The following is a 23,138-nucleotide window of genomic DNA, read 5'->3' as shown; positions in this document are numbered from 1 at the left end:
GAGGGGCTCTACCCTTTGACTTATTGGCACAATCATTTAGAGTGCTTGAGCTGCACGCTGGGGACCTCATGAACCCCAACTTGAGTTCAAATCGCATCAGGGTGATTCTGAACACTTGTCTCACACGACCCCCAACAGGACCTCTGGACAGCCAGTCATGGGAAGCTAAATGCCAGCACCCTCTCTGTCTCCCTCTCTCCCTTCCTCCTCCTTTGTGTCTCTGTCTCTAAATTACAGCATGCACATAGTCATTTAGCATAGTACACACAGTAATGACCAGCTGCTTCTTTTTGGAAAACAAAAAGCTTTAAGTTGCAACATGGAGCGCTGAGATCAAAGAAAAGCTATCACAATCAGTTGTTAAAGTCTAGAAAAAAAAGAGACCACGGAATTTCATTTTTCAGATGTGTTCCAAAACAGGGCACGGTCTCGCAGTCTGAAAGGGTTTAGGTGTGGCCTCTCTGAGGACTAGCGATGGTGGTGTTCAGGCTGTGGTTCCACAGGAGCAGCACAGGGAACACATTGAAGCCTCCAGGTGAGCCCTGCACCTAGCAGCAACATGTGGTGCCTCTGCCTGCAGCCCAGCTGTCTGCAGGCGCCTTTGTCCAGGGCTGGAGTTCCACTCCAAAGCGTGAACTCCCAGCCAGAGTCCAGAGGGGAGGCCCTGCTGTGCCACCCTCCGCAGAGTGTGTTCCTTGCTGGGAACGTGTGTCCCCGCTGCAGCTGCTTTGTTTTGTTTTTTCTCTCTAACCCAGGTGAAATGCTACCACAAGAAATACCGCTCGGCCACCCGTGATGTCATTTTTCGCCTGCAGTTTCACACTGGGGCTGTGCAGGGCTACGGGCTGGTGTTTGGGAAGGAGGATCTAGACAATGCCAGCAAAGGTGAGGCACGGAACTGGCAGCCCTGTGCTTGTGGGCAGCTGTGGTTGAACCTCCTTGGTTGATTCTTTCACTATCCTCTCTACCCCCCTTTCCAAAATTCAGCCTACTGACAAAATTGTTCCCAAATTAGGAGAAAGTGATCATTGATCTCTGGTGGAAAAAAATTATGGATAACCAATGATACTGCCTATACTTTCTGTACCATGGGCCATCTTTATTGCAGATTTGGGAGTGGTGCTATACTAGTTAGAATAAAGGACAAAGTCAATCCGTACTTTTCTGGTTAATCATCTCCACAAATGTGTTAAAATACATTGTTTTTTCAGATGACCGTTTTCCTGACTATGGGAAGGTTGAATTAGTCTTCTCTGCCACGCCTGAGAAGATTCAAGGTGGGTAGCTTGATGGAACACTGGGAGGTCCTTGTTGACACAGATGGAAGGTACATGATGGCTATGCTGGGGCTACAGTACTAGTCTCCTGCCTTTGCACATATTTGGAGACTTCTGTAATTAATTTTATTTAAATATAGGGTATTGGATAGTGGAACAAGAAGGCCCACTTGTGTCAGTAAGCCCCAGAAGTGGTGTGACTTGCCCACAGTGAGGGCAAGTCTCTGCCAGGAGAGCCTCGGGCATGACTGGCCATTCTTGCAGGAGTAAGGTGGTATTGCATTGTGGTTTTAATTTGCATTTCCTTGGTGGTTAGTGATGTTTAGCATTTTTTCATATGTTTGTTGGCTATTTGTATATGTTTTGAAAAATGTCTGTTCATATCATTTGCCCACTTTTTGATGGGATTATTTGGTTTTTTTTCTTGAGGATTTGTTCGAGTTCCTTGTAGATACTAGATATTAGTGCTTTGTCAGATGCATAGTTTGCAAATATTCTCTCTCACTCCGTGGGTTCTGTTTACTCTGATGATTATTTCTTTTGTGGTACAGAAGCTTTTTAGTTTAATTAGGTCCCATTTACTTATTTTTGTTCTGTTGCATTTGCTTTTGAGGTCTTAGTCATTAATTATTTGCCTAGGCAAATGTCCAAAAGAGTTTTTCAACTATGTAGTCTTCTAAACTTTTTATGCTTTCAGGTCTTAGATTTAAATCTTGGATCCATTTTGAGTTGATTTTCAAAATATAAGGTGAGAAATGGGGATCCAGTCTTACTCTTCTACATGTGGCTAGCCAGTTTTCCCAGCACCATTTGTTAAATAGGATATTCTTTCCCCAATTTATGTTTTTGTATGCCTTGTTGAAGATCAATCAATTGTAGTCAGTTGTATTTCTGGATTCTCTCTTCTGTTCCATTGATCTATGTGTCTACTTTTATACCATGATGTTTTGGTAACTGTAGCCTTGTAGTATAGTTTGAATTCCAATAATGTGATGCCTTCAGATTTTTTTATGTTTTGTTTTTAGGATTGCTTTGGCCATTTGGGCCCCTTTTTGGTTCCATATGAATTTTAGGATTTTTTTTTTTCTAATTTTGTGAAAAATGATATTAGTATTTTGATAGGAATTGCAATGAATCTGCAGATTGCTTTGGACAGTATGGTCATTTTCAGTATATTGATTCTTCCAATCCATGAGCGTGGGATGTGTTTCCATTTGCTTGTGTCGTTTCTGATTTCTTTCAGCAGTGTTTTGTAGCTCTCCTTGAATAGATCTTTCACCTTTTGGTTAAGTATATTTCTAGTTTTTTTTTTTTTTTCAGCTGTTGTAAAAAGAATTGAGTTCTTAATTTCATTGTCAGTTTGGTCATTGTTGGTGTATAGCAGTGCTACTGATATGTGTGCATTGATTTTGAAACCTCATACTTTACTGAATTCATTTATCAAATCTAGAAGTCTTTTGGAGGAGTCTTTAGTGTTTTCTAGGTATATGATCATATCATTGGCAAATAGCAACAGTTTTAATTCCTCTTTTCCAATTTGGGTGCTCTTTATTTCTTTCTCTTAGCTGATTGCTCTGGCAGTACTGTCCAGTACTATGTTGAATAGAAGTGGTGAAAGTGGGCATCTTTGTCTTGTTCCACTTCTCAAGGGGAGTGCTTTCAACCTTTCCCCATTCAGCATGACATAAGCTGTGGGTTTGTCATATGTGGCTTTTATTATTTCAAGGTAAGTGCCTTCTACGCCTAGTTTGTTAAGTGTTTTTTTTTTTTTTTTTTTGAGGCGGAGTCTTGCTCTGTCGCCCAGGCTGGAGTGCAGTGGTGCAATCTCAGCTCACTGCAAGCTCCGCCTCCCGGGTTCACGCCATTCTCCTGCCTCAGCCTCCCCAGTAGCTGGGACTACAGGCGCCCGCCACCTCGCCCGGCTAATTTTTTTGTATTTTTAGTAGAGACAGGGTTTCACCGTGTGAGCCAGGATAGTTTCAATCTCCTGACCTCGTGATCCACCCGCCTCAGCCTCCCAAAGTGCTGGGATTATAGGCTTGAGCCACTGCGCCCGGCCTGTTGAGTGTTTTTATCATAAAGTGATGCTAGATTTTATCGAATGCCTTTTTTGTATCTACTGAAATGACATATGGTTTTTGTTTTTAATTCTGTTTATGTGGTGCATCACATTTATTGACTTCTATATGTTCTAAATCATCCCTGCTTTCCTGCGATGAAATCCACTTGATCATGGTGTATTATCTTTTTAATGTGCTGTTAGAGTCAGTTAGCTAATATTTGTTGAAGATTTTTGCATCTGTGTTCATCAATCAGGGATATTGGTCTGTGGTTTTCTGTTTTTTTTTTTTTTGGAGATGGAGTCTTGCTCTGTCGCCCGGGCTGGAGTGCCCTGGCCAGATCTCAGCTCACTGCAAGCTCCACCTCCCGGCTTTACGCCATTCTCCTGCCTCAGCTTCCCGAGTAGCTGGGACTACAGGCGCCCGCCACCTCGTCCAGCTAGCTTTTTGTATTTTTTTAGTAGAGACAGGGTTTCACCGTGTTCGCCAGGATGGTCTTGATCTCCTGACCTCGTGATCCGCCCGTCTCGGCCTCCCAAAGTGCTGGGATTACAGGCTTGAGCCACCACGCCCGGCCCGGTTTTCTTTTTTGTTGTTGTTATATTATTTCCTGGCTTTGGTATCAGAGTGATACTGGCTTCATAGAATGAGTTAGTTAGGGATGATTCCTCTTTCTCAATCTTTTGAAATTGTTCATTAGGATTGGCACCAATTCTTCTTTGAATGGATGGTAGAATTCAGCTGTGAATCCATCTGGCCCTGGGCTCTTTTTTATTGGCATTAAAAAACATTATTGATTCATTTTCACTGCTTGTTATTAGTCTGTTCGGGGTTTCTATTTCTTCCTGATTTAATCGAGGAGGGTTATCTGTGTCTAGGAATTGACCCATTTTCTCTCAATTTTCTAGTTTATATACATAAAGGTGCTCATAATAGTCTTGAATGATCTTTCATGCTGGTTGTAATGTTTCCAGTTTCATTTCTAATTGAATTTTCTCTCTTCTTGGTTAATCTAGCTAATGATCTATCAATTTTGTTTATCTTTTCAGAAAACCAGCTTTTTGTTTCATTGATCTTTTGTATTTTGTTTCAATTTCATTTAGTTCTGCACTGATTTTTGTTTTTTTATTTTCTTCTACTAGCTTTGAGTTTAGTTTATTCTTGCTTCTCTAGTTCCTTGAGGCTTGACATTAGGTTGTCAATATGTGATCTTTCAGACTTTTTGATGTAAGCATTTAATACTATAAACTTTCCTCTTAGCACTGGCTTTGCTGTATCCCAGAGGTTTTGGTAACTTGTGTCACTATTATCATTCATGTCAAGGAATTTTTAAATTTCCATCATCATTTCATCATTAACCCCAAAGTAACTAGCATTTTAAAAAGAGAATTAGAAGTACAGTAGGCTGCAAGTATTATCTGCAAAACAAATTTTTCCCGTAAAACATATATTTCAAAAGAAACCAGTCCCTTTATCATCAAGGTGAATTGTCCAGATCCATCACCAAGATCCACATGCATGGGAGTTTTGTTTCCCTTTTTAATAGTTGTGGAAATATTCATGCTTTTTCTGTGTTCATTGTCAACGATTTAGGCAAAAACTTTTAAATACATGGCTTGTGTGTTAAAAATCCCCTTGGTATTCTTAGAAAGACTTGAAGGGAGGAGTATGGATCTAGGAGCCTGGAGCCTAGATTCAAATCTGTGGGCTCTGAGGCTCAGAGACAGCTTACCAGGCGTCTGTGTCCTCATCAGTGAGGTGGTCTGAAGACTCGACTCCTGTTTTGCAGAAGTGTCCAAGCCTGGTACACGGTGGACGAAAGATCAGTGCTTACTTCCCCCTTCCCCCTAGTGGTTTTAACTATGGTTCTATTTGTGGAAAACCCTCCACATTCTCTGATTAGTGTCATGGCTCCTGGCGGGAGGGTGGAGAATGGAGAGGCTTCTCTCTCCTGCTCAAGCCAGGCTGCTCACCTGCCCTTATGGTAGAGTCAGGTGGACGGAGGTGATGGGTTTCACTCGGACTAATGTTGCTGCCTGTGCCCTGTGCAGGGTCTGAACACTTGTACAACGACCATGGCGTGATTGTGGACTACAACACGGCAGACCCACTGATACGCTGGGACTCGTACGAGAACCTCAGTGCAGATGGAGAAGGTGCGTGTGGTCATCTTGTGTGCAGTTATAGAGGAGAGAGCACAGGGAAGACAGCCCACTGAAAGATCTGAAGTATTTTGCAGTCTGCTCAGAAGAGGAAAATCCCCCTCTTTTCTCAGAGGTCCAGAATCACACCTTTGTGTGACACAGTTGTGAGTTTTGAGGGTCTTCATGAGAATAAGGCATGGTGAGTTTGGGTCAGGGCTTTTTGTGAAGCTGTAACGGGTGGATGAGCTGTCAGTGAAGTTATATCCAGGAGCTCCTTGGCCTGAACTTGTGTGTATGTATAATGCCAGGGACCGTTCCCCCTTCTTCCTTCCCTTCCTGTTTGCATGTGGGGATGCCAAGCGCTGACCACAGCCAACCTAGCTACTGTTGTATGGCCCCACATTCAACAGACATCTTGTTTTAATTTCTGTTTGCTTGTTAGTCTAGTGTTCCTGATTTATGACTGTATCATTTAAATCTCATTTTCATGAGACCATCTGATCCAAACATGTCCTCTGTTCACCTGTGGAATATGCACATTGGGTCACAGCTAGGAGCGTGAAGGAGGAAAGGAAGGAAGAGGCAGCTGTGTGCTGGAATCTCCGCAAGACACAGCTGGAGGCTGATTTCAAAGGAGGGGAATTGAGGCTTTTCCTGGCACGTCATGCTGATCTCTTGTCTTTTTCAACCACTGACTGAGAATCAGTCTTGGTTTGGGAAAGAAATTAAAACACTTTTTGTCAGATTAGTTACATCCAGATGTAAAATAGCTAAAAGCAAGTGTTGTGGAAAGAACCGCAGTAGCGCCCCATCTTTGTGGATCGCGGAGCTTCCCGTGACTCCAGGAAGGTGGTGTCTGTGGTCAGTGAGAAAGAACACCAATTGTGTGTCCCAGGGCAGCACACGGCTCCTCTCTGTTCTTCTGGGGAGAAGCTTGCTCCTTCATAGGCCTTGTGGGACGGAATTTCAACTCAAGGAATTGTTGCAACCCAAATACACCTGTACCAGAGGCGGAGACCCACAGATGGAATATTGATAGTAAGGGCATTAAAACACAGATGAAATCTGGGGCTAGTGGGCAAGTTGTTGTGGACAGGGAGAGCCTGGCTCTGGCCTCTAAAGTAAACAGAGTGTTCTTTGCTGCTGTGAATTACTCAGCACGTCAGTCCTTCCAGATAACCAGCACATTAAAAGAAATGTAGCTGAAAACTCTTGGAAAGCAATACATTGTCTCTCAAAAGATCACAGTGCACACTGGAATCTTAAAGCCGTGAGATTTATCAAACAACAGTTATCAAACTTTTGATCACAGAGCTCTTTTTCCAGTTACTTCTCTTTGCATCTGCATAGCTATATTCTGTCCATCACACGGTAATGTTTTCCACTGGAGGAGAGAAGGGTGAAGCGGTGGTTGGTGAAGTGTGTAAATAATCAGTGCAAGGCGAGATGGGGAAAGGGGCTAATTTGGAGAGCTGGGTGGGGACTCTGAGGACAGCTGACTCAGCATCCTAAATTCCAGGCTGAGGCGAGTGGATTTGACTGGAGAGGTCCCTTGCTGCATGGGAGCCAGTGAGCAGGGCTCTGTTGTGAGGCGATGAATCAGCAGCTGTGCCGAGTCTCCTGGAGACCAGGAGGCAAGTTGTGAAAAGGATATTCTCATGATGCTGGGAGGTTCCTTGCTTGCTGAGGGAGGGGTGAGCCTGGGGGGTTATTGACCATGAGGGAGGCAGGGGTTCTAAAACACTGGTGGGTGGTCTCTGTGCCGATGCCGCAAGAGGGGAGCAGTGAAGTCCGGTGGACAGTGTGGAGGAGCCCCAGCTCCTGTGAGGAGCGTGCTCTGGAGGGCAGCTCTGTGCTCAGCTCCTCCATGGGTGCCCCGCTCTTGTCTCCAAACGGGCTCCCAGCTGAGCCTGTGACCTGCCTGCGGGGCAGGCTTTATTCTTCCCATGTCACAACCAGGGAGCTGAAAGCTGGGCGCCTGCGGCCACGTCACTCACAGGTGATGTAGGACCCACGTTGATTTTATGTAGAAAACATATAGACAGAAGATCAGTTGAGTGTTCACCACCTTTTAGGGGTTACATGAAACTTAACAGAGAATCTGTGGAAGTATGTATGTGAGCGTGTGTGTATAGATCCATATGTTACGTTGTGGAGGACTGGACTTGCCGTTATCACTGGGTGAAATAGACAGAATTCAGTCTTAAACACTCTCAACCACCGCAGTGTCTCCTGAAGATGCAGAGGGAGATACTTCTTTACTTCAAGGCCCTCTCAGCCCATTCACGCTGCCTTAACAGATGACCGTAACCTGGGTGTCTTAAACAACAAACATGTATTTCTCCTACTTTGAGAAGCTGGGAAGTCCAAGATCAGGCAGCCAGCCTGGCGGATTCTGGTGAGGGCTGTCATCTGGTTGCCGACTCCTGCCTTCTTGTGTCTCCACGTGGTGGTGAGGAGAAGGAGCTCCTTGGGGCCTCCTTTCTGAGAGCATCAATCCCACTTATGGGGGCTCCATCGTCATGCTCTGAGCACCGTCCAGAGGTCCTGCCTCCTCATACCATCACACTGGGGATTAAGTTTTGTCGTATGAATCTTAGAGGACACAAATGTTCAGTCCGTAGCAGATACTCAATGCGTGTTTCTTGAATGAATGATTAGAGAAGCAATTTGAACTTCAAATATCTAAGGCCCTGACATGACAAATCACAAATCCCATTGGTGTATTTTTCATTCAACATCTTCTGAGCCAGTGGTATGAGCAGGTGGGAGATTGCTGTGGACTGTGTGGTTGGAGGTGCTGGAGCCATGCAAGTGATGGTCTGGGCATCCACTCGGGACTCTGTCGCCAAGAGTTGGGTCTAGGGGCGAGTAGAGAAGGTCTGGCGTTGCCATGCAAAGGATGGAGCCAATTGGGAGTGGGTGCACAGGAATCCTGGAAAGAAACTGAGAAGAAACAGGGCAGAGTGGGGAGGATACCTGGGAGACAGTGGTTCCCAGACAGGTGGGCAAGGAGTCGGATAGGGCGCCAAGGCAGCCAGGTGCACTTTGCAGCCAGATTCACGGCTTTCCTGTGCAGTAAGTGGAGTGGGTCAGAAAGTTCATGCTTCTACACTTTAAATCTTTGCTTTTCCACAGACTGACCTTGCTCCAAGGAAACAGGGCACTTAAGGGGCTGTTGAAGAATGAAGCATGTTGTATGAAAATCATCCTACCTGGCTGTCTCACAGGTTTTCCTGGGCCAGGGCTAGCCCTGCTCACTTGTTCTGTCGCTGCTGCTACTTCTGTTGCACATATTTCAGGGTCCCCGGTGCTTGTCCCCTGAGTATCCAAAAGGTGGGCACTGCTCTGAACCCTTGGAATTGTGTCAGTTTTTTTTTCACTGATAAATGATCTTTAAATCAACTTCAGGAAATTTGGGGGGAGTAAAGGAATTTTTTGGGAGGCCATGGAAGAGCTTACAGAGTCAAAAGCAGAGCCATCCAGCTGGTGGAGGTTTTCAAGGGACAATGCCACTGAAAGCTGTTCTGTGGTCTGGGCGGCCACCCCCAGGGACCCTTTGCAGGGACCAGCACTAGGATAACAGGCTCCATCGCTCAGCCCCGCATCGCTCTGCTTATGTTCATATTCCTGGAAAACAGACACTGCCTGGCATTACTTGGGTCATGGGCTGAGCTAGGGCTGGGTGGGCAGAGCATCACACCCAGGCTGCACACATGGAGGGAAGAAGGCCAGTTTCCCAGGGGAAAATGCAAGCGTCATCCCCGAGGAAGAGGAGATGGGTGCGGAGCTCGGACAGTGACAGATGCCCACTTCAGGGACACAGACGCTTCTGTTGGCTCCCTAAGGGGTCAGCAGCTGAGAGCTTGGAGTCAGTGCTCATTGTCATGAGACAGTGGCTATGTCTGCCCAGCAGACACCAAGAGGATCAGTTACAGAAGAGGAGTGGAAGGGGCTCTGGGGATCATGTTCTCAGAGGGCTTCCAGGCTTTATAAAACAGCAGAGACCCCCTTTATGGGCAGAGTCACGCTCAGACTCCTCATGGATATAGTGGATGAGAGTGCAGCCTCCTCCCAGCGCCTGGTTCGTCCCTTGCAGCCTCAATGATATCTGAAGCTCATGAGCACCCCCAGGGAGGTGGAGGGACAGGGGAGGACTAAGCGTGAGCTCAGGACTGTTATCCGGATGCTTAGCCCAGAACCCACCACACGGAATCTGAGTCCTCTCCCAAAATTGGATCTCAGCAACCTTCCCTTGAACCACTGCCTGAGCATTCCTGAGAATTCCAGCTCCTGAGTTACAGATAAGCACAGAGCCTTTCCTCAGATCTGCATCCTCTCCTCCTGAATCCCCTCCATCCCCACGTGCTGTCTGTCGTGTCTGGGGTACCTGATTCAATGGAGTGAATTTAATGCTTCTCTTTCTTTATTATACATACATTTAAGCTTGTATCAATATTTTTTTGAAGATGTAAATTATCAAAAAGAAAGAAGGAATAATTACCCCCGTCTTACCATCTAGAGATGAAGCACTCATCACTGGTGTATTTTCAGCATGATTTCTAAGTACCATGTCATTTCTCATAATAAGATCAGCCTGTGCATTGTTTTATAGCCTGAGTTTTTCACTTAACCCACCTCCTTGAGCATCTGTGCACATCTTTAAACTTTTCTTCCCATGTCCTTCTCACTGAGCATGCTGGATTCCCTTAGAGGGGCTTCCAAAGTGCATTTGATCTTATTGCTGCACTCCTGCAGGGTTTCCAAGTTCTCCCTACGAGACACAAGGCTGCCACCACCACCTCTGCCACCAAAGCTCTGCAGAGTCCCCAGGCTTGGGTCCTTTTGAGAAGGTGTTCCCCAGAAAGAGTAGTCACTTTTGGATAGAAAACTCATCCTTGCTGAATTTCCCTCCTCTTTTCCACTCTGCAGCCCTCCTCAGCCCCTCTTTGGCATGGAGGCCGGTCTGCTGCATTGGTGAGCTCTTACTCCAGGCAGGCTTCGCTCTTCCCTGCGGTCAGCAGTGCCTGGCTCGGGTCCCCGGACTGGACACCGCCTGGCGGGTGGAAGGCGGAGTCCCAGCCGCATTCCCACCAGGGCTTTAGTCTTCCGAGCTGTCCAATGCTTTGAGGAGTTAAGGTTTGGCAGCCTCTGAAACATTCTCTTTTAGCTGGGAAAATGATGTATTGCGGCACTCTCTTTTCTACCCCCGCCCCTGCCTTTTCTATCCCCGCCCTTGCCTGGTTAAAAAACCCCAAAAATGTTGACTTAAGCCACATTTATCTCTAGAAGTGGTTGCTGACCTGGAATGGAGCCCTCCACAGCTGCCTTCAGTCTGGGCCTGTGTTAGGGGAGCGCCTGCTTTGATGTGTGAGCGCACATTCTGCTTCTATGCTCAGAAAGGAGCCGGCCTTGAATCCTTTCCAATGTGGGCAAATGATTACAAATGCCCTGTCTTCAGCACGTGGTCCTGGTCTCCCCATGGGTCTGTGGTCCTGGCAGGTGGTGGCCGCGGGGGACGGTGGTCATGTCAGTGTTCCCTGGGGTGGTTGCTGTCCCTGAGGAGGGGGAAGAATGTCTCGCAGTACACAGTGTGGCAGCCTGCCGGAAGCCTCACTATGATATCTTAATCCTCGAGAGAGCCTGTGGGCCCATTTTAGAGATAAAGAGAGCAGATCCAAAGAGAAATCAAAAGCTAGGAACCGGCCAGGGACCCTGGTAGCCTTCTGGCGTTGTACACTGTCAGCGATGGCAGCTGTGGCTCCGAGTGTGTCCTGTGCTTGAGACCGTGCAGGACAGGGCTCATACCCTTGACTTTCCTCTTTGAGACTCAGTGAGACTGGGCTGAGTCTCACTAGGTGCCCCACCTCCTCGTTACACAAGAGGGCTGTGGGTGGGGGGATTTCTTACCCTAGTAGGATGCACCTGCCCTTTCAGGATCAGACTTGCTCTGATGGTCTAAGGGAATGCCCACAGCAGCATATGTGTCCCTGGATTTGTAATGTCACCACCAAGAACGCAGTGTGTAGACAGATCCCCTCACTCCCTCCTCTCCATGGCTCAGAGAGATGAAAAATGCCCTCACGTTGTCTTTCTCCCCACCATTGGGCCTCAGCCCCTCCAGACAGGATTCTCCCCACAGCACTCTTCAGGGAGGCTCTGCAAAGCCCTGGACCCCCATGTTGCTGAGCCGCATGGAGAACATCTCATTTTCCTTGCTGGACGTCTCTGGAGCATCCGTGTCAGTGGCCACACAACCACGTTCTCTTTCACTTTCCCAGTCTGTAAAGTGGCCTGTTTTAATTGGATGACTCTAAAGATACCTCCCTCCAACTCTGAGATTTTTGTTATCGTACACACCATTTGTCATACTCACGCATCTCATATTTTCTTGGGAATTGCCATGGTTCTGATGCTGGGGTGGGTGCAGGAAGAAGCAGAGCAGACTCTTTAATTGGGAAGACACAGATATACGTCAGTGATTGCCACAGGGTGCACCGTGTACCATAATTGGAGTATACCAGGAATTAGGAAAGAATTGAAGAGAAACAATCACTTTGCCTGTGCAATCCAGGGAGATTTCATGAAGAGGACAGCCCTTGCAGGTAGGAAATGCAGACAAAGTATGCCTAGCCCTGGGCATGGGGCATAGGTGAGCAGGACATATTCACGAGGTGGAAGTGTGTTCTGCCTGGCTGGTGTGCAGGAGGAAGTAACAGGTGCTATGTGTGATGGATCGTGAGATCGGGGAACCTCAGCTTCCTTTCCCGAGCCTGGCTCCTTTGCAGGGTGACAGTGAGGATCCCAGGAGCCACATGACTGGAGGATACAGAAAGATAACAAAGGGACTGGAGGACGCCCTGGGGGAGGCAGAGTCTGGAGAGGAAGGAGAGTAGAGAATGGGCTTCTGGACTCCCCAGCTAAGAACTGACGGAGGCCTGGACTTGGGTGTGGCTCTGGTGAAGGAGAGTAGGGGCTTTCAGGTATTTAGGAGACAGATGAGTAAGACTCTACAACAGATTTAGAGGAAGGGTTGAGCAGCAGGGAAGCTTCAAGAATGGCTGAGGGTTGGACATGAAGGCCGGCTCTGTCACTCTTGTCCTTGATTTCTTGCCTTGACTTGCGACTTTCTGAGTGCAGCTCAAACGCTGCTGAGTTTTCATCTGTGTCTTCCAAGAGTGTGGAGGATGAGGGCCATGGCATTGCCAGGCCTGGGCTTTGCCACTTTAAGTGGATACCTTGATGAACATTTCCAGAGTCCAGGCTTTGGGGCTCCCATGGGGCTGCTAGAGCGAGCAGACTGAGGAGATTCACATTTGTCTGCAACCTTCGCGATAAGACACAGTTCTGCGGTGGCCATACCAGGTTCTCAGAAAGCTGTTCCAAGTTCCAGGAACGGGCTACCATGAGGACATGTTGGCTGAGGAAGTGCTGGCCGCAGTGTGCAGAGCTGGCCGGGAAGTGCCAGATCAGGCTGAGACCGTTCAAGTGTTGCCACTTTGAAAATGGATTTGAAAACTTTCCTCCCCAGACACTGTTGGGTTTTAAGATTTGGAAAAGTGAAGGAAGCTTTGACAACTTAGTGGAGGAGGGGGCCGATGGCACCTGACAGATCCTTCAGTCCTGGCTCTGCTCTTTGCTGAGTGCTTAGGTACACACAGTGCCTTGTGTCTGCAGCCTGGGTTCTTGTTGGCCAGATGGGGTGCTGCCCCCCAACATCCAGAGCTGCTCCAGGGCGCTTTGCATGGTGTTCAGCCACCCTGTGAGACTTGACTCTCCACCAGGCAGAAGGATATTTCTTTAGGTCTTGCCCCCAAACCAGGCTTTTCTAAGCATTGCTTGCTTAGATAGCTCCAGTGAAAAGCAGCTGTCATCAGGCAACTGAAGTTGTTTGAGACAGAAACGGGCCAGATGGGCGTGTAGTCCTGTTCTGAGCCTGAGATTTCCTCCCTCTGCCTCCCTTGATTATGAATTGAGGCTGCAAGCCTCCAACCCACAAACACCAAAGGACCTCCTTGCAGGTGTGATCACAGACCAAACAGCAAGTCCTCCTGAATGTCACCTGAGAGAGTGGCCTGGGGGCGCCGGCTTCCTCCTGTCTGAAGTGTGAGAAGCCTACCCTCTGTTACAACCAGGATCAAGTTGTGTGGGGGTTACTTTCAAAAAATTGCTACACTCCATCAGAAGAGTGAGGGTTGCACTGGGGGCAGTGAAAAGAGTTGTTCCAGGCCCTGAACCACCATCTCATTAAGTGCTCATTACTTTTTGAATCTGATAGGAATCAGAGGAATTGGCTCAAGTTTTATGTTGTCCTGTCAGGTTTGCAGAAATCAGCCCACAAGAGTGGCATTAAGAGTTAAGTAGTGTCACCCCCTGGGACGGTGAAAGAGGTGCTGAGAGTTGGCTGGATTCGTCCTGGGTCCTCAGGGTCCCTGCAACCCCCAGTCGGCACACAAACCTTGGACCTCCTCTGCTTCCTGGGAGGAAGGATACACCCAGTATCCCACTGGATGAGGTGTCCTGTGCATGCAGACAGGGGTCTAGAAGGTGGACAGCTTGTTTGTATTACTGCAGTTACTGTGTCGTCGTCGTCTTCTTTCTTCTTTCTTCTTCTTTCTTCTTCTTCTTCTTCTTCTTCCTTCTTCCTTCTTCCTTCTTCCTTCTTCTTCTCTTCCTCTCTTCTTCTTTTTTCTTTCTTTGAGAGGGAGTCTTACTCTGTCACCCAGGCTGGAGTGCAGCGGCTCAATCTTGGCTCACTGCAACCTCCACCTCCCAGGTTCAAGCAGTTCTCCCTGCCTCAGCCTCCCGAGTAGCTGGGACTACAGGTGCCTGCACCATGCCCAGCTACTTTTTCTATTTTTAGTAGAGATGGAGTTTTCACTATGTTGGCCAGGCTGCTCTCGATCTCCTGACTTGAGGTGATCTGCCCACCTGGGCCTCCCAAAGTGTTGGAATTATAGGTGTGAGCCACTGCGCCCAGCCTACTGTGTCTTCTTAGAGTCCAGTGGAGCTGTGCTTCTTAATCTCTTTTCACTTTCCTCTGCTATTTGTGGTCAGTATCTCCACCGCTCTTCGGTGACCCTGCCCACTTAACCAACATGCATGCAATGATTCATGCCCCTGCCCTGCATTCCTTCCCCAAAGCTGCAGATCTTTGGACTCTAATTCCCACCTATGGGGACTACAACCTTGACTGTTCTTCTGCTGGTGGATTCCCTGAGACGTGAATCTGGAAGAGGGCTCCATCCCTACAGTCTCCCTGGGATCCTGAGCCACCAAGCTTCCCACACCCAGCGTGAGCAGCAGTGTGTGTGTAAACTCCGGTGTAGTGAGGGTTGGGTCCTTATTCTTCTTACAAGGCCCTTACTGCCATCCTTTCCAAGTCACATGTCAGTCAAGCCCCTCTTCGCAGATGTGCTCTTCTGCCCGTCTCCTGGTGTGAGTAGGGGGCCTGAATGGCACTCGCTCAAACCCGCTGAGTTTTCATCTGTGTCTTCCTTGGGCAGAACCTTTCTCTCCATTGCCTGAAAGAGGCAGGGCTGCAACTTCATTTTGCCTCTGTGTAAGAGCCTGCAACTGGGACAATCCCTTTGACTTGGATCCTTTGTCCTTATGGGGACAGGGACCCTTACACAGAGGTGCACCCTCATGGCCTGCGTCTCTTCGCAGATGGCCCCATTCGGCCATCTGGGCTAGGAGACCGCCATCCACATGCATGCTCCCTTTAAGCAAATGATTCTCCTGCCTTTTACCGCGATGTTCTTGGTGCTGGCATTGATCTTAGGAGTAACAACACTCTTGGGGTCAACAGCTTTCAAACTCCATGCCTGTGGCTCCAGGATTCCAAGTTGGTTCTTAAGGAGCAGCCCCAGCCTCTCTCCATCCATTTCTGCCAGGACCCTCCACAGCCCCAGTCCCACCTTGATCTTTTTCTGTTTTTCATGTTTGGTTTCTGCATAAAGATTTGTTTGAAGATCAAGTTCTGCTATTGAAAGTTGGGCACCCTGACCCTATACGGTTAATTCTGGGACTTTAGATAGATAAATTGTGTTTAAATGTTGACAAACAAGATACTTGATGTTAAACACGCATTCAGTTGCTTGTAAATTGTCTCTTATTCTCTCTGTAGGTCCAAGGACAGAAGGGATACCGTTGTTGTATTCCGTTACTGTTACCGAAGATGCCGTGGGGGGCAGGGCATGTGAGGTAGAAGGCATAGGTGTCAGAGACTAGTGGGTGTGTTCCTCACCTAAATTTTTTAACATAGCACAGATTGCAGAGGATATTTTATGTAAAACATCCACCTGTTTCTTGAAAAACAGGGTTGATATAATGGCAGCTTGTGCTTTTATGTAAGAAAAGCAAGCTTTAAGGGATCTTCAGACTTGCTCAGTTTATCTTGCTGATAGGAGCAATCTGACCTACTTTGTGGATGAAAGCTGGTTTCCACAGCACTCCTTTCCCCCTGTGGACACTGTGCTGGATGGGGATGCACGCTAGGCTGAGCAAAGCTGAGACCGCCTGGCTTGTTGCCTCAGCACAGCCATTTACCTAGAGCCTTGCTCTCCGTTGGGGAGACCTGGCATGGAGGTCCATGGACCAGGGTAGGAGACGGTGACCACTTTGCTGTGTGAGCCAGGGGTGTGATAAGAGCATGTCACAGAGAGGGGGCCAAAGTCAAGGCCTGTCGAGGGTGGACACCCAGTGACAGTTGCTCTGGCTGGAATTGGGAGCCCAGATTTAGATCCCTAGGACCCAAGAGACTGACCCAAGTCAGTCAGATTTAGATCCCTAGGACCCAAGAGACTTTCCCCCAAGTTCAGGGAAAGTCATTGACCCCAGGAGCTGAGAAAACAGGTTTCTTTGCGCAGGAGGAGGGAGTCCCCAGCAAATGTCCTGTGTGTGTTCTGCCTGCACCTGCCTGTTGTGGATGTGGGGGGACCCCCTCCAGTTGATAGGGCCCAGGCGGAGTGTACAACTGTCCCCAGGAAGTTTTTTTCCACATACGAAGAGCCAGAGATGTGTTTAGTGTTTCTTTACAAGTGCATAGTGATGATTTCTTAACAAGGAAAATATACCCTTTGACATTGTGGTCTTTCAGACTTCACCATGGAAAGTTGAATTAATTTAGGATTCATGGTGGTGACAGTCTATGGAAAATTATACTATGAAAATTCAATAGTATTTATTTTTGTCAGTGTGAGTGTGAGCTAATTTGTGACCTGGGGTATATTCTTACTGAAATTAGGCCAAATGGTTAGAGCAATAGCAAGATTTGGTGTTGATTGATTGTGGGAATTATGCCAAGATCTCAGCAGCCGTCCTTTGGTGGCAGCTGTAGCAGTACATTGGCCCTGAACTCGTAGCAGTGAGTCCGGGATGCTGCTGGGCCCCTGACTAGGATGAGGCAGAAGGAAAAGCAGCAGGGGAGCCACCCAGTGATGGGCACTCTGGGTGCTTTCCCGAGGGTGGGCAGAGGCTGCGAGGAAACCATCTTTCTCGTAGTATTGGGGGTTCATTCTTTATTCCTGTACACGTAAGATATTGCTCTCTTGTTAATCATAAGTCCGAGGATTCCGGTAGGTCACCTGGGGAGTGAAGGCAGAGTGGTCAACTTCTGGGAAAGCTCATCAAAGAGAACCAGAGGCCGTGTGTGCTTGCCAGGCAGGCTCTGTAGGACCCAGGATGCAGTCTCCATCCCCTCCCTGCCTCACTGAGCACGGGCAGTGCTGGATGCTGCAGATACAGAGCTGAATTGGACGGCACAGCTCCGTGCAGAGGCCGAGACAGGGCTGGAATGGCTAATGGTTGTTGTCATCAGAGCTCACCCTTCCTGAGTGCTGCTCACGAGCCACACAACCTTCCAAGCATGCAGCTTGCATTGACGTATTTAATCCTTACCACACTCGGAGGGGTCAGAGGGCTAGTTGGTGAAGCCAGGAGTGGGGACCTGGTCGCCGGCTGTGAATCTCCTTCTGCCGATGTGCCAAGCTTAGTGCAGGCAGGGACTGGATTCACAGAGGCAGGAGGCTGAGATCACCATGAGTGTGTTCAAGGCAGGGTGCCCGGTGCAGGAGCCAGGATGCAGAGAAGGGTAGAGAGCCAATTGGGAGTGAGTTCACTGGCTGTGGCATCACTTGACCTGTGCAAGGCAGGCGAGGTTGTCTGCTGGGAGTGGACAACAGTCTGGGGAGTGGAGGTGTTGAAAGCTGGGACAGCTTGGAGGAGCTTCCCCTGGAAACAGGTGGTTGCTGGGGTGGGCGGTGCTCAGTAATGCGTGGAGACCACACTGGTAGAGCTGCTTTGATTTCAGAGGCATGCACATCAGCAAGGGCATGAACATGGGCCACAGGTGAGGGAGACAGCAGGCCTTGTGGGTCTACATGGGCTAGGAGAGGAAGTACCGTGGATCTGTGTTGTCCTTGATGTCTTAAATTTGGTGCTGGAGTTAAACATACATTGGCTCCCGACTCCATTGTGCTGAGGGAAGGACTAGATACATGCAGAGAAGAGCAGGAGCCAGGAAGCTGTAGAGGCTGCTAGAGAAAGGAGAGGCCTGGCTGCTACTCTTGAAAAGTTTAAGGCTTTTGAAGTTTGGAGGAAGTTGAGGGTATGTCATGAGAAATTCTAAAGTGAAACCAAAGAAAGTTCTCTAAAGTCCAAAGATTCAAGGCCCCAATAAAATGTTGATGGTTTCCCAGAGAAACCACAGAAATGCCTGTGATGAGAGTGCTTGAGCCTAGACCCAGGGAGGCATGGACGTGTGGGGGATGGGCTGGGAAGTGAGGGGCAGTGGCAACCCACAGGGCTGGAGAACGCTTTAGCCAGGGGTACCAGTTTCCAGAGAGAAATGAGTTTTGGGTGAAAGTGTTCTGAAGTGGAGTGCAGGAGGCACAGGCTGCCCCTTCCTGGCCTCTGGGCACACAGCTGCCCCTCCAGAGAGCCCCTGGGACGGGCCTGTCTGCCCAGGTGGATGGGGAGGGGACTGACATTGGAGAAGGGATCACACAGACTCAGTGTAGTAGACAGGTAGGGATGTCAGCTCAGGAGGATGTGTCCTTGGAAAGAAAGTTCAGAAAGGAGCAAACGGTGGAGACAGTGGGGAGAAAGGGCGGTCAGGGGCTGGAGGGACCTCCATTTGTTGAAAGTTGGTCGTGTCATGTTTTCAAATCAGAACTTTCTACCAGGAGCTATGTGAATTTAGATGTCACTTTCATGTGTCTCTCCTCATGAGGTGGAACTTCATGGGAGGCCCTGCACATCAGCTTCTGACCTGCAGTCCAGGTAATGGCCTCCTCAGAAGCCACACCCTGATCTGTCTAAGTGGGTGGCTTTCTTTTGGCCTGGAACCCTGCACTAAAGGATGGTCTGATCACAGCGTTGGTTTCATTCTGGTGACCAGCGCACAGAAGAGAGTGTCTTCTCTCTCCTTGAATGTTGTATGCCCCAGACTCTGTTGCAGAAATCCCCTGTCTACCTGAGGTCAGAGCCTGCCTCTGTCCCCAGACGCTTTGCATTAAACCTGAGTGCACATGGGAGCCTCGGGCTGGTTGCCGTTGCGTTCTAAATATGCCCGTGTTACCATGTGGTTTCTAGCCTGAGAATATTCTTATTTTTTATGTATTGAGATTAGATTCACAGCACATAAATTTACCATTCTAATCATTTTAAAGTATACGAGGCATTGGTTTTTAGTACGTTCACAAGGTTGTGGAACTGTTGCCATTATCTAATTCCGGAACATCTTCATCCCCCAAAAGAAGCCCTGTACTCAATTAGCAGTCACTCCCAGTTCCTCCTTTCCTCAGCCCCTGGCAACCGTGAAGCTACTTTCCTTCTCTCTGTGTTTCCCTATTCCGGACGTCTCACTTTCACTCAGCCTAAGTGTTCCAGCTTCATTCTTGTTGCACTCCATCCTTTCATGGCTGTGGTATGCCACTGTGTGGGCCCAATCACACTCTGCCTATTCATTTGTCGGCTGGTGTGCATTTGGGCTCTTAACACTTTTTGTCTAGTATGAATAATGCTGCCTGTGAACATTCTTGTCTGTGTTTTGGCCTTAGGATATTCTTATACCTCTGATCTTCCCCACTACTTTTTGAAATTTCCACGTCTTTTCTCATCCTTCTAATTGGTTTCCCATTCTGGAATTTTCTTCTGCCTTTAGGGAGTCCCAAATAGGAGTGGCACTAAACATACTGCCAACCTCCTGTCCCACTTGCTATTTTCAGAGATATTTGGGAAACTCAACAAGTCTTTTCTTCATTAGCTACACAGTGTGGTCCCTTGAACAATAATTGAACTGTGCGAGTCCGCTTATATGCAGATTTTTTTCAGCCGACACACAGATTGCAAATACAATCTATTTAGGATGAGAAGCCTGTGTATATGGAAAGCCCAGTTTTCCTATACTCAGATTCCTCGAGGTTGACTGCAGGATTTGAGTGTGCACAGATTTGGTATACTCACGGGGGGTGGTGGGGGACTGGGGGTTGCTGGTGTCTTGGAACCAATCCACCGCATATACTAGGGGTCGACTGGCCAGCCTGCTGCACAAAATTACAACCCTTTAGGGTGTAAAGGCTTGGGGCCTTTCAAAACACTCTGAGCCACAGAACTGCCTCTGGCCAAACATCAGCAGAGCTTCAAAAGACCTCGTTGTTTCAAGAGAAGTTAATACTAACAGCCTGAACAGGCTCCATGTAATCAAGACCCATTAGCACGGAACGTGTAGAAAATGAGAGTGTTCTGAGCCTGCCTGCTCAGTGGCCGCCAGCTACATAAACAAGATCTGAAGACCAGTGGGTGCCCGTTGCCATATATTCACAAAGGCTTATAGCAGCCCGTTTACAAAGCTGTCATCCACATGAAGAAAATTCGCCCTCAGCCACTGAAAAACAAAACAACAAAAACCCCAACCCCACCCAAATCAAGCCCAACCCAGAACAACATGAAAGGAAACACTCCTTTGGAACATATAACTAATCCTGCTGCCTCTTTCTATTAGAAATGGATAAAGGTACCTTGGCTGTTGCTTTTCTTGCACCATTTTGTGATGCAATAGTCTGATTTTAAAATTTGCTTCCTGTAGGAGGCTGGGACCCCCTGGCCATATCTAGACATACAGCTAGCTACAGTTTGGAGGCACGGACATTCATTGCATTATATTCACTGCTCCTAATCTCTTTTCTTTTGATGTGTATTCTTTAAAGCAAACTATTTTGTGATAAGTTAGTCACTGCCTTTATTGCAGCGATCATGTCATTTGCAGAATTGTAACAATAATTTCGGTACTCTCGATAGGAAGGTGGGTTAGCCAATACTCTTTAAAGAATACCAAATTTAATAGAACTTCTTGCACAATAAGTGCATTATGTCTCATCCTAAAAGAGATTTTTTCTTTCAAGGGTGCGCTGAGTTTTGTCTTAACCTCCTGTAAGTGACATATGCCAATGTGGCCATCTCGGGTGATTTACTGAAGACTTGTTACCCTCTGCCTGTGCTTTCAGCCCAGGTATGTCCTGTCTCCCCTGGATGGCTGACTGGTGATTTTTAAAAGGGTTTCCATTGTGCTTTGGGAACCTGAGGGCATCAGAATGGGCTTTTGCTTGTTTGCTGTGTCATATTCTGTTCATTTAAAGAGTAAAAAAAGTGTGTGGTTGGTATTGTGGCCCATGTTGAGCCAAAGCAAAGAGTAAGCCGCTGGCTGAAGCCCACCTACGTTGAATGTAATGAGGCCTGAGATGAAAAGGATCTGCTACGCTGAACACAGAACATAGAGCTCTGGGCTAACCACACAAAATATGCTGTGTGCAATGAGCACTCACGCTGTACTCTTAGCCACATTCCGCACAAAAGACAGAGAGACAACTCCCAGGAGATGGAGCATGTGTGGAAAGATTTTCCGCCTGGTTACTTTGAAGAAAGCAAAAGGAGGCTGAAACTGTGCTTTGTAAGCCGCGTGGGTTGGTGCTGGCTCCTGGACGTCAGTTCAGAATGCTCAGGAGTGAACGCAGAAGCCTGGTGAGGGACTCCCAGGAGGAGCTCCTGTCTCCACCTCCTCAGCCTCCGGAGTTCAAATTTCACTCAATCTGAGTGCACCAAACCCCACCCTCGTGTTTACATTGCCCTGGCCTTTTTGGCGGAATCAAAGTCCCTGCATAGCCAAGGAGATCTTTTACCTTCTACACTAGTGGGAGGCCAGGTGCCTGGGAGGGACGTGGCATGCCTCTGCCCTCCCCAGCGTGCCACTGTCCTGCTGTGAAGGCCTGTGTCAAGGAAAACTGGGCTCAAAAGTGCAGACTGAGAGCCGTTGGGCTGTTTTGAAGGAAGGTAAGCAGGGAGCATTTGTGTGTGCGCGCATATGTGTGCATGTGTCTCTTCCTGTGCGCTGTGTGTGTGTGCATGTGTGCATGTGTGTGGCTTCTGTAACGCTACAAAGACCTGAAACTGAGCTGTGTGCCTGCTGAGATTTACCAACTCGCCAAGACTTCCAGAGGGAAAGAGCTGGTGCTAGCCAGGAGGAGAGGGTGTTATGGAGTGGAATAGTCACCAAAACGGATGCTTTAACCGGGCAAGAAGGAATGTCGCTCAGGACTTGCCCAGGAATGCCTTTATTGATTTCCAAGCTGGAGGAGTCTTAACTTACCGACTTCTTTTTGGAGAGGAGTTCAGTGATGGTCTGACATGGCATTTGTAAGCTCTCTGGCCGCCTCCGTGGCCAGCCGGCTTGGGTGACCTCAGATAAGGCCAACAGGACCTCCTCTTTTCCTCCGGGCTTGGGCCCTAGTGTTTTCACAGTTAGGAGTGACCAAAAGGGAACTGGACTGCCCGGTCAGAGGCCTGAGATAAGCGCCTGCTGAATGCTGAGCCTGCACCAGCGTGCTGGTGTGACAGGTCTGCCTGGGGAGCCGCCCTAGCCTGCCCTGCTGTCAGTGCGGCTGTGGGGGCACGTTGGCAGCGTCCGGGACTCGCCTGCCACAGCCCCACTCGGAGCATAGCGCTGCTTTATCGCCACATTCCAGAGCCTCACCCAGGATACCACGGAAGCCCTTGGAATCTGGCCCAACTCCCGAGTCGCTCCTGCTCTGTAGTGGGATGCCTTCCCTTCCCGGAGAGGCGGTTTGTGGCTGGGCAGGCGTTTCTGTGTAGAAGGTTCTGCTCTGGTTCTGGCTTTTGTTAATTTTTTTTTTTTTTTGCTCTATATTTCTCTAAGAATTTATTGTCAGCCTCGTTTTTAGAAAGCGTGAGCAAGGAGCTCAGCTTTACTCCAGAGGGAGGGATTTTCCAGCGCCCTTGGGCAGTCTCAGTAAGGTGTCCCGGTGCTGCGCTGCAGCCTCTGTCCTGCTGGGCGCCTCCCCTCCTGGCAGCTCAGACAGTGATTTGGGTCTGGGGGCTTGGGAAGGAGTTCACGCTCAAGGTGAGACTGACGTGCCAAGGGAACAATGCCTTAGAATGGAGTTATTCTGCCTAAGGAGAGAAAGAGTTGTCCCTACAGAGTGGAGTTTATTACTGTCTTTTATTTTTTTTGTAAAAAAAAAAAAAAAGAAAGAAAGAGGAAATATATCAAAGTCATAGAGTCTCTGATTTAGTAGATTAAAAGCAATGTTCTCAAAGACCCAAGTGTAGTCCTCATTTCTTAGCTCTTGATTTTTCTC

At 48.2% G+C, this 23,138-nt stretch overlaps 1 protein-coding gene across 6 annotated transcripts in view; it reads left to right on the top strand.

The window, feature by feature from the left end:
* The window catches only part of TNS3 (tensin 3), a 307,112-nt gene that overhangs the window by 183,262 nt on the left and 100,712 nt on the right, over positions 1-23,138 (top strand). For all 6 annotated transcript variants that reach the window (XM_023226391.1, XM_023226392.1, XM_023226394.3 and 3 more), the window contains 3 exons: positions 756-885; positions 1,212-1,277; positions 5,389-5,493. In XM_023226391.1, the coding sequence (XP_023082159.1) occupies positions 756-885; positions 1,212-1,277; positions 5,389-5,493 (301 nt within the window). The remainder of the gene's footprint in view (positions 1-755; positions 886-1,211; positions 1,278-5,388; positions 5,494-23,138) is intronic.

The sequence above is a fragment of the Piliocolobus tephrosceles genome, chromosome 8 (genome assembly GCF_002776525.5).
Source record: "Piliocolobus tephrosceles isolate RC106 chromosome 8, ASM277652v3, whole genome shotgun sequence".
In the NCBI taxonomy this organism is placed as follows: Eukaryota; Metazoa; Chordata; class Mammalia; order Primates; family Cercopithecidae; genus Piliocolobus; species Piliocolobus tephrosceles.
This window is presented reverse-complemented; position numbering and strand designations above follow the sequence as displayed.